Source organism: Periplaneta americana, chromosome 13, assembly GCF_040183065.1.
Source record: "Periplaneta americana isolate PAMFEO1 chromosome 13, P.americana_PAMFEO1_priV1, whole genome shotgun sequence".
NCBI lineage: Eukaryota > Metazoa > Arthropoda > Insecta > Blattodea > Blattidae > Periplaneta > Periplaneta americana.
In genome coordinates, this window is record NC_091129.1 from 120,109,301 (window position 1) to 120,121,437 (window position 12,137).

Here is a 12,137-nt window from a genome sequence, read left to right on the forward strand (position 1 = left end):
TCTATCCACTTTTCAAAAGTCTGACTTCAAGGAAAGCAAAAGTCCTGCTGTATACATCAGTCATCAGATCATACATCCACTACTGCTGTGAGATATGGGGCCAAGCTCATCCTCGCCACCTGAAGAGTCTGGAAGGAATTCAAAGAGCTGTCTGCAGAACAATCACTGGTGCACACTACCTCACGAACAATGTCAAACTCTACAATGAACTTCATATACCCTTCCTGGTTGCTCATATTCAAGATCTACAGACTACATACAGGAATAAGCTACTTCATCATGCCAACCCTTTACTAAGAGACATAACATAACTCCAAACAAATACTTCCATCTTTGACGGTCTTAGTAATCAATTTTCCTTAAGAAAACCTATTTACATTTCAATTTATAAAATCATATTTTTTGTAAAAGGCAAGGGTCCAAGAGACCTGGTACTTCTAATAAAAACATCTCAAAAAAACAAAACACAGGAAAATTCGCTCAGTGTCCATTCTCCCAATGGCGATACACAAAGGCGGGAGTGCCGCAGGGCTCCGTATTAGGACCACTACTTTTCTCTATCTACATTAATGACGTATCAAAGAACTTACAGTATTGCCGATATCACCTCTATGCCGACGACCTACAACTTTACATACATTCCAGACCCAATACGATCAATGAATCGATTGACAAGTTAAATTGTGACCTAGCCACTGTCTCCACTTGGGCGGCCAATTTCGGACTCGCACTTAACCCAAGTAAGACTCAAGCCATAATTATTGGACATAAGCGTGTAGTTAACTCCCTTAATAACAGTAATCTTTCAGTTGTTACCCTTAACAACACGCTAATCCCTTATTCATCTGTCGTAAAAAATCTTGGCTTCTTTTTTGATAATAATCTAAGTTGGAATTTTCAAGTTAAAGAAACGATAAAGAAAATCTGTTCCTCCTTTCACTCTTTGAGTCGCTTGAGAAACTTCTTGCCCCAGCAACTAAAACTTACCCTAGTACAAACCCTAGTAATGCCGCACTTCGATTATTGTGACGTTTTGTTAAGTGATCTAAGTTCTGAACTGTCAGTCAAGTTACAGCGAGCTCAGAATATGTGCATCAGATACGTGTGCAACATCCGACGATATGATCACATATCACCGTCCTTCGCAAGTCTCTCGTGGCTCCGACTTAAAGAACGCAGAACTTTACACTCTTTGTCTTTACTCTTTCGAATTCTGCACACCTCAACACCAAATTACCTTTCGTCTCGTTTCTCTTATCTATACTCTAACCACGACGTAAATACCAGATCACTTATCTGTGGCACGCTAAATATACCTCTTCATAGAACATCTTGTTATTCCTCATCTTTTACAATATCCACCTCGCGTCAATGGAATTCCTTGTCACAAAGTATTAGGGGCTGCAAGACAACAAACACCTTTAAGAACAGCTTAAAAGATAACCTTATTAGCATTTCACTCCAATCATACTGATTTAAAATATTACTGACTACACTGTTGCTTTTTTTCTTTAGACATCATCCTGATTGTGCTGCATTTTCAAAATTGTCTCATAATAATCTCTTTCTATTATCTAATATAATTTGAAATATATTAACATTCTATGTATTTTAGTTTAATTCTGCTACCCAGTTTATTTCAGTGTTTAATTAATAGTTCATAGTATTTTGTTGTTTAATTCGTAAATAACTCTTGTATACATGTAACTCTCATCTAAATCAAATTGTTGAATTCTTTGTAAGTTCATGCATATGTATATACACTTTTTGCTGGTTGTGTGGAAGAGAAGGCCTTACGGCCTTAACTCTGCCAGCTAAAATAAATCATTATTATTATTATTATTATTATTATTATTATTATTATTATTATAATCCGTATTCGCTGGGAACACTAAGATCCAGCACTGCAACCTTTCAAGATCTGTTGCGCTAACCCCCAAACTAGGCGCATTCACAAACCCACACCGGCTGACTACTTTGAGATTCGCTGAGTACCCAAGTTTCGAGCAGGCTACCCTCTTTCGTCCCTAGGCCAGCCTCCTCCGTACGTCGCCAGCCGGCGTTCGGGTAATACTATGGAATGATGAATAAATGGAGAAATGTTGACGAAATGATGTAGATGCCTAATAGGGTAAACGAAAGAACCCAGAGGAAATCCCCAACTGTGACATTGTCCGTCACAAATGTCACCTGGCCTAACCAGGAGTCGAACCCAGACCGCCTGTGTCACAGGCAGAAGGTCTAACGACTCAGCTACAGAAGAGAAAAGTTGCGCTAGGTTGCAATGACCTTTAGCTGAAGGCGAAGAACAAGTAAGAATTAATATTTTATTAATGCCAAGAAGAGGTCAGATCTATTTGCATTATGAAACAAATTTGACAGCTCCATTAACAAGAGGGTTCTACGACCTGCACATGGAGTACATTAACATCTGCTTGTGCACAACAGCGCCATCAATTCCGAGAGTGTATTCAGTCAAGCAAGCTGTTATTGCTACAAAAAGACGTAGTTTGGAAGAACGATTGATTTTACTTCACGCCGTTCTAGTAAACAATTAATAGTTGCGCGGCAGTTCAAGAAGGGCCAACGCCTATTTGACTGATCAACACGAGGTCTATCTCAGCACAGATGAGCTATCATCCAACCAGTATAGGGATAACTTGTGCTCAGCATCCTCCCCCCCCAGCTGGAGTATGAAACCAAGCTACGTTATTGGCTGCAGCTCCCCATATTGCTTACAATGTTGTGTGCGCACCGAACATACAGGGTGATTCAAAAAGGACTTTACAGCTTTGAAAGTTTATGAAAGTTCATTGAGATGATGATAATAATAATAATAATAATAATAATAATAATAATAATAATAATAATAATAATAATAATAATAATAATAATGTTTTATTTTCGCTGGCAGAGTTAAGGCCATAAGGCCTTCTCTTCCATTCAACCAGCCTTAATCAATACAATACATATTTAAATTACGAATATTTACACTACACTTAAAAGGTTCTCCAGCAATATTCTTCAGTTAATTTTTAACGACTAGTAGACTACATATTATTTAAATTTAGATAAATCTATAAAGTAAAGTAGTAACTTAATTTATGAGCTAATTTAATTCAATCAATTATAATTAATTTCAGATTTGAGATAGCTAGTAAAATGATAAAAATTAACTTAATATAAGCTTACTAGAACTATGTTACAGGAAGAAAATAATATATATATATATATATATATATATATATATATATATGAATCTAAAATATATTTCTACAATGAGAATATTAATGTAATTGCCATTGGAGGTTTTGTAAATCTATTTAGAGAAATTAATGATAATAATAAGAATGGACAGATGTTAGTTTCATTATAAGTAATAAATATTAATCAGCAATTATTTGTTAAGTAAGAATTTATGTAATTTTGACCTAAATGAAATTATTGTCCAACAACCCCTTACATCACTCGGTAGCGAGTTCCAATTTCTAGCAACTGAAACTGTATAAGATGAAGAATATAAAGATGTCTTGAGATAACATATACATAACTGATTTTAATTTAATTTTATAGCAGAACACATCGAGTTTATACATAAACATTTAACGTGGTACAATGTGACTGTCATTGGTCATACGGCATACATCCCACCTGTAATCAATTTCTTCCCAAACTTGATGCAGTATATACGGCTTCACTTCTGCAATTTCGGTGTTGATTCGATTTCTGAGTTCGACGAGATTGGCAGGAAAGGGTGGTACAAACACGGTCCTTAACGAACCCCCAAAGGAAAAAATCGAGGTGCACTGTCCTGCTGGAAATGCATGTATCCTTCTTGATCATCTTCGTCTAATTGTGGAATTAGAAAATTTTCCTACATATCCAGATACACGATATCTGTTATAGTTTTTTCTTGAAACAATTACGTTGAACTCTTGTCGCAGATATTGATTGTTATTTTTTCTTCATACCATAACACACAGCGAGCAAGCTCTGTACCTGGGAAACAGCCAAATGCCCAGGATACGTTTCATTGATCCTACTACAACTTAATGTTGTTTTGATTGAGTGGTTATGAAGGACATGAGACTAACGCTAGTAATTTTCAAAAAGCTTTATGTCAGATTCTGTTAAAACAGGGCATATGTAAACTTTTCAGAATCACCTATATTGTATCACCCCTCACACCATGTACCTTTCCTCCTGACTCACCCTGTAGGCCTATGCATGTTTTATACATTTACTCTTGCTTAGGGGATCTTTAAAGATGCGAAAGAGGGAGTGGTGTGCGGAAAGCAACCGGAAGCTACAGCATTTACCTTTCCCAAAAAAACTGCAAACATGATATGATGACAGACAGAATAAGAAACTAAGCAGTGTTGGAAAGAGTGGATGAAGAAAGAATGATGTTGAAACTGATCAGAAAGAGGAAAATGAATTGGCTGGGTCACTGGTTGAGAAGAAACTGTCTTCTGAAGGATGCACTGGAAGGAATGGTGACCGGGGTAGAAGAAGATATCAGATGATAGACGACATTAAGATACAGTATATGGGTCATGTGAAGAGACAAAGAGTATGGCAGAAAATAGGAAAGCCTGGGGAATGCTGGGTTTGCAGTGAAAGACCTGCCCTTGGGCAGAACACTATGAATGAGTGAGGGGATCCTAACTAAAACTTCTCTCCATGAATGAAGTGGTGCAGTAAAGTAAACCCTATGTGTATTAACTTAAGTGAAAATTAATTAAATAACTAATTTTAAAATATTATATATATGCGTTAATATTTAGATGTTGTTTAGTCAACTGTCCGAAGACAGGTCTGAACCTCACATGTAATACCAAGAAGGCAACACTTATGAGGCAAGTAGGTTAGGAGATAATGAGGTAGGGTGGCCAGTTCCTTTCCCCATCCATTGCATACATCGCCGACTAGCTATATGTTACTATTGTCTGTGCATTTCCAACTGGCAGCTCAAAGTTACGTACAAACGTACAAAATTACAAACCACACCCTAATGACTGAATTGAAAACCGTGAACTGAAGCACTGGTAATTCCAGCTGTCCCAGCTGACTTTAATTGAGAAAATTAATTAATTCGGTAACTAATATTAAAATACAAAGGAAAATAGCCCCAATGCGGATCAATATTTCGGTGACAATTAATTTATTACAAATTATTGACTAAGTAAATACTATGTAAATTAATGTTGCAATGGAAATTAATTAATTTAAAGATAGAAAGCAATTACAATAAAAAAAAATAGAGGTGCACATGAAATCTCCAACTTTCGACTTAAAGACCAGCATTTTGACCATTATATTACCAGTGACAACAAAGAATTAAACTCTCCATATGAAGTAGTGTAGCTTGCATAAATGTTTCAATGAATGCACTTAGAATCCCTGATGCAAATATTGCAATCAAATTCATTTCTTGGAATATTTCACCATAAAATATTATGTTCAATCATATTTACATTACTTACTTACTTACTTTCTTACAAATGGCTTTTAAGGAACCCGAGGTTCATTGCCGCCCTCACATAAGCCCGCCATCGGTCCCTATCCTGTGCAAGATTAATCCAGTCTCTATCATCATATCCCACCTCCCTCAAATCCATTTTAATATTATCCTACCATCTACGTCTTGGCCTCCCTAAAGGTTTTTCTCCCTCCGGCCTCCCAACTATCTATATGCATTTCTAGAGTCGCCCATAGACCTACGTGCTACATGCCCTGTCCATCTCAAACGTGTGGAATTAATGTTCCTAATTACGTCAGGTGAAGAATACAATGCGTGCAGTTCTGTGTTGTGTAACATTCTCTATTCTCCTGTAACTTCGTCCCTCTTAGCCCAAAATATTTTTTCTAAGAATCTTATTCTCAAACACCCTTAATCTCTGTTCCTCTCTCGAAGTGAGAGTCCAAGTTTCACAACCATACAGAACAACCGGTAATATAACTGTTTTATAAATTCTAACTTCCAGATTTTTTGACAGCAGACTAGATGACAAAAGCTTCTCAACCGAATAATAACATTACAAAGGTAATTATTTGTTGTTGACATTCAATCATTATGTCTCGAATTTATGAGCCATTTCTTTCTTTGTCGGCAAGAAAAAGGTAGAATTTGTGGACTCCATGCTTACTATTAGCCCTATTTGTATGAATCCGCACACCCAACCATTGGGTAAAATTAATAATACTGTTTAAAAATAAAATGCACTCACATGTCATATCTTTTACTTTCCGTATTGTTGTTTCCTCCACGCAGACGTCACATCACATCGTGTCACGTCACTGGTTTGGGATTCAACATGGTGGATATAGTGCTTTAAGTCAGAGGAAGAACAATTGTTTGTATACATCTCAAGTCTGATTATTATTGAACTATTCTGCTATTCAGCTATGTATGCAATGAAGCAGAAAAGAAACTGCCTATCCTACCCCATTGCTTCCTGGTTTAGTTGCCTATGAGTGATGCCTTATTGGTGTTACTTATGAGGTTCCAACCAGGCTTCGGACTGCTGACTAAACATACACACCAACCAATTGTTTAATTTTTAAATTTTGAACAGTATTTAGAACAAAAGTTTTAAATTTAACCCCAATTGATCGTCTTTCATTGCACGAATATTTAAGAGGATTATACAGGGACATCATTTTATTTTTACTAACATTTTTAATATTAACCTGGCTATATCTTTAGAGAACCGGAAAACCCGTTCGCTACCCCCTTCCACAACTGGAGTTCGATGATACTGGCATAAAACACAAACAAATCACTTTACTAGGTATAGGAGGGAAGAAAAGTACTTCATCCATTTACGTAAACTAGGAAATATCGCGATTTTCAGTTCGATAATTCTCATTAGGATTTTTATTTAATCAAAATGCAGTACTGTATTAAGAAAAAGTGTTTTTACTCACGAACTGAGCTATCCATGCGAACGTATTCATTATGCAATGTATATTATACTGTTACAGCACATTAGCGTACAATATAGAGAATAATGAAGTTCAATTGAAAAATAATAATAATATGGATATCTAAACACATTTTTGAAGATGGTAGCCATTCATTTCGATAGCCTACAGGCTTCACTTCTTTTGTGCATATTATCGCACTATTGACTATTGCATCTAATTCCAATTACCAGTTTCATCCTTCGTACTAGTAACTCATGTTGAAATAATTCTGTACCTACTCTATAAAAGAGTACCTTACGTACTGTAAATTCAGTCTTCACTTCTGCCCGACCCGCACAGATAAAATTTTCAGACATGCTATCTACTGTTCATCCAAGTGGTTATGCCGCAGGATCGTAGAAAGGAGGGAAATCACGTGACAGTTAATTACTTAACGAGGCCCTTTTATTTAAGTTATTTTAAACAGTTGTATAATATTACGTAGACGTCCAATTCCTAACAGAAATTAATGTTCTCAGAAAAGAGCTAAGACAGCCCAGCTTTTACAGAGGGCCGTGCAGAAGCAGGTGGGGGAAATCGGGATGCGACGTAGGCAAACGGACAGTACCTGTGCGAAAATATGATTCAATATTGAAAGTTCTTTCGTCACTGGAAAACGCGAACATATTTCTGGAACGTACAATACATTCAAAAACTCAGGTACAATAAAAACTGAAGTAAAAATAAAATGATGTCCCTGTATTACTACACACTTACAGCTCAAGAGTTTCGCTTCTGCCGCGCTTAAAGACTACCTCATTAATTTTCTATTAATGATGAAAAACAGTTGAAGGAAAGAATATCATATATATATATATATATATTATAAGAAACGTGAGCTCCAAGCACTACTAATATAAAAATTCAGTTTTTTTTTAGATTAACTATACATTAAGCCAGTAGGTAGTTGAACGAGGTTCAATGTCAACTTAGCTTGATTTCAAACCTTACACGTCTTTCTATTGTTTCGGTGTGTACATTAAAATCAATAGAAGAAAAGAAAGCTGCTGCTTGGAAACTAGTGTTGTATTATCGACATTCATTTTATGTCGTCACGTGGTCTGCGTCCATCAACAGTTTAACATCTACGTAGTAGCTGACGAATATGTCAGCGGAGAAAGACTAACTAGACAGCCATATTAAATATGTACTCGAACTTCCAAGCGTTTCAAAAATAGGTTTCTTTTGTTTGTAGAGTGAATAGACCAATGGATTGTAGATTCGAGCAGGTTAAAAGTCAGATATTCAAGTATTTTAAATACTTTTTTTACGTTTACATTCAACAGAATATTTATATAAAATTTTAAAGTGTTAAACACTATAGTGGGTAATACTGATTGCTATTTTTGTAAATAGCAAAAAAAAAAAAAAAAAAAGACTCATGACATGTTAAGACAAAAATATCACGTATTTTATCGTAGTTATCAGACTTAATTAATTTTAGACTCAATAATTCTAAAAATGGTAAAAGTACTGTAATCTGTATATCGTTAACGATTTCGATAAAAATCAAAACATAAATGATTCCAGTGATGAAATAAAACTAACGTAGACATACTACGATACTACTGTTTCGTCGAATTTGGAAACTGCAGTCAAGCAAGTCGATCTTAGTCATTATGTAGTAATACGATGAAAGAGTAATGGAACGGAGAAAAACTCTCTCCGGCGCCGGGATCTGAACCCGGGTTTTCAGCTCTACGTGCTGATGCTTTATCCACTAAGCCACACCGGATACAACTCCGACGCCGGTTAGAATCGTCTCAGATTAAGCTCCAACTCTTGGGTTCCCTCTAGTGGCCACCCTCTGCACTACGTCATAGATGTCTATGAACGCAGGACCGAAGTCCACACTGAGGTGCACTCGATATGAGTGACTAGTTGGCCGGGATCCGACGGAATAAGCGCCGTCTTAAATCACGAAGTGATTTACGCATATCATATATATTATTTTAATGTACCGAAGTACATATGATATTTCCATGCAGATATTCTGCGTCATCATACGATGAAAGAGTAATGGAACGGAGAAAAACTCTCTCCGGCGCCGGGATCTGAACCCGGGTTTTCAGCTCTACGTGCTGATGCTTTATCCACTAAGCCACACCGGATACAACTCCGACGCCGGTTAGAATCGTCTCAGATTAAGCTTATTCCGTCGGATCCCGGCCAACTAGTCACTCATATCGAGTGCACCTCAGCACATGTGTGGACTTCGGTCCTGCGTTCATAGACATCTATGACGTAGTGCAGAGGGCGGCCACTAGAGGGAACCCAAGAGTTGGAGCTTAATCTGAGACGATTCTAACCGGCGTCGGAGTTGTATCCGGTGTGGCTTAGTGGATAAAGCATCAGCACGTAGAGCTGAAAACCCGGGTTCAGATCCCGGCGCCGGAGAGAGTTTTTCTCCGTTCCATTACACTTTCATCGTATGATGACGCAGAATATCTGCATGGAAATATCATATGTACTTCGGTACATTATAATAATATATTATGTAGTAAGCTTATGTTCAACTTCTATGCGTTGCAACGGATTTCTACCAAACTTCAATGGATGAATTAATGATTGGAGTGAGTGAGACAATGATATCCATTATATTATATTATATTATATTATATTATATTATATTATATTATATTATATTATATTCATTTCATCATTTAATGTTCTCCCTAAGGGCAGATCTTTCACTGCAAACTCAGCTTTCTCCAATTCCTAATTTCTGCCTTCTTTTCGTTTCCTCATATGAGCCATATATCTTAATGTCGTCTATGATATCTTCTTCTACCCCGAACTCCTCTCCCGTTCACCATTCCTTCCAGTGCATCTATCAGTAGGCAGTTTCTTCTCAGCCAGTGACCCAACCAATTCCTTTTCCTCTTCTCGATCAGTTTCAGTATCATTCTTTCTTCACCCACTCTTTCCAACACAACTTCATTTCTTACTCTCTCTGTCCACTTCAGACGTTCCATTCTTCTCCATATCCACATTTCAAATGCTTCTATTCGCTCTCTTGACTTCGTCGTAATGTCCATGTTTCTGCCTCATACAATGCACACTCTATACAAAGCACTTCACTAGCTTCTTCCTTATATTATATTATATTATATTATATTATATTATATTATATTATATTATATTATATTATATTATATTATATTATATTATATTATATTATATTATTCACTATCTACCAAAAAGTAATTGGGCACCCTTTTCGCCCCTTTTAGAACCTCGTGATACCGTCTCTTGTTGCGATAACAGCAGCCACCCTGTCAAGCATGCTGTCCACTAGTTTGTGTAGGATATCCACTGGAATGCGTCGCCATTCCTCTTGCAACATGGCACTCAGTTGGACAATGGAAGTTGGCCGCATCTCCCGAGACCTTAAACGCCGGTCCAATTCTTCCCAAAGTAGCTCAATAGGGTTGAGATCAGGTCTCTGTGCAAGCCAGTTCAACCGGTGAACATTATTGTCGGCATACAACTGCATAATAACCGCCGAAACATGGGGCAAATTTCCATTGTACAACTGAGTGCCATGTTGCAAGAGGAATGGCGACGTATCCCAGTGGATATCCTACACAAACTAGTGGAGAGCAAGACTGACTGCTGTTATGGCAACAAGAGGTGGTACCACGAGGTTCTAAAGGGGCAAAAACAGTGCCCAATTACTTTATGGCAGATATTATATTATATATTATATTATATTATATTATATTATATTATATTATATTATATTATATTATATTATATTATATTATATTATATTATATTATATTATATTATATTATATTATATTATATTTTATGCTCGACCATGCCGAAATGTAGTAATTATACACCTGGTCCTTTAATGCATGTCATTAAAGTACACCTACTCAATAAAGTACAGGTGTTTTCAGCCAATGACAACTCAGCTTACAGATGTTCAGCCAATAACAAGTCAGCTTTGTACCGTTATAAAACCGCAAGTATCGATTATTCTCGGATATGCAATCGAAAGAGAATTAGCGAAAAGTCACGGAGGCTGGAAATCCAATACTGTCGCAGAAGGTTATGTTCTGTTACTATAATAATTAGCGTTAGTTGTAAATAATATTCAAATAAATTCAATTTGTCATTTCGTTTTTCAATGTCGAATTCAATAATCAAGGTTATACCAAGTTTAACGGGATTACACAAGGTCAATGACATTACTGTTCCTCCGAAAAAATCAATACTTTCGCGTCTGCGCACATCTCACAATTCAGGTCAGTTCCGCTTCTCACATAACCATAACATGAATACTTCTGAATAATTTCAAGTTAGAAATATGGTCGAGCATAAAAAGTCGTACGAAACTTGCCTATAATGGTAATTAAGACGCTCGTACGAAAATTATGAAACTCGCTTGCGCTCGTTTCATAAACAAACATATCGCGTCTTAATTACTACCATTATAGGCTCGTTGCATAATGTACTAATATTATATTATATTATATTATATTATATTATATTATATTATATTATATTATATATCATATCATATTGTACTGTACTGTATTGTGTTATACTATACTATACTAGGCCTATGGAACTGCAAAGAACGGTGAACGGAAGAAAAGTTCGGGACAGAAGCAGAAGTCAGGTGATGGACAACATTAAGACACATGGTTGGTATGCGGAGACTAAAAGGAAAACAGAAAATATGAAAGACTTGAGAATGCGGGGTTTGCAATGAAGGATCTGTCCTTAGGCAGAAAACCATAAATGAATGATCGAATATTATTATATTATAATAAAAGTCAATTAATTTTCAGAAAAGTATTATCGAAGCACGGACTATTTTCTCATATGTCGCGAGATGACTGGATCAGTTTCATATGGGGTGACAGTAATTTGATAAACAGAACTAACTGTGTGCTTCTCTACTTTGCAGATGAATCCTCAACACACTGTACCCACGCTGGATGATGAAGGCTTCATTTTGTGGGAAAGGTAAATTCTAGCTATTTCTATTTGTCGTAATTTATTGGATGCTTTTAGATGTAAAACAAGATAATACTATGACTTATTGTTCCATACCTAGTAAACAGCTTTCAGCATAATTTTTCTTTCATAATTACATTGATTAATTTTTCTCCTCAGGCACTTCGAAGTCTCAAAGCTTCATTCAAACCATTA

General features: G+C 36.4%; 1 protein-coding gene across 1 annotated transcript in view; it reads left to right on the top strand.

The window, feature by feature from the left end:
• LOC138711653 (uncharacterized) overlaps positions 1 to 12,137 on the top strand; it is a 124,798-nt gene that overhangs the window by 18,440 nt on the left and 94,221 nt on the right. Inside the window, exon 3 of the mRNA XM_069842785.1 lies at positions 11,893 to 11,951. Coding sequence (XP_069698886.1) covers positions 11,893 to 11,951 — 59 coding nt within the window. The remainder of the gene's footprint in view (positions 1 to 11,892; positions 11,952 to 12,137) is intronic.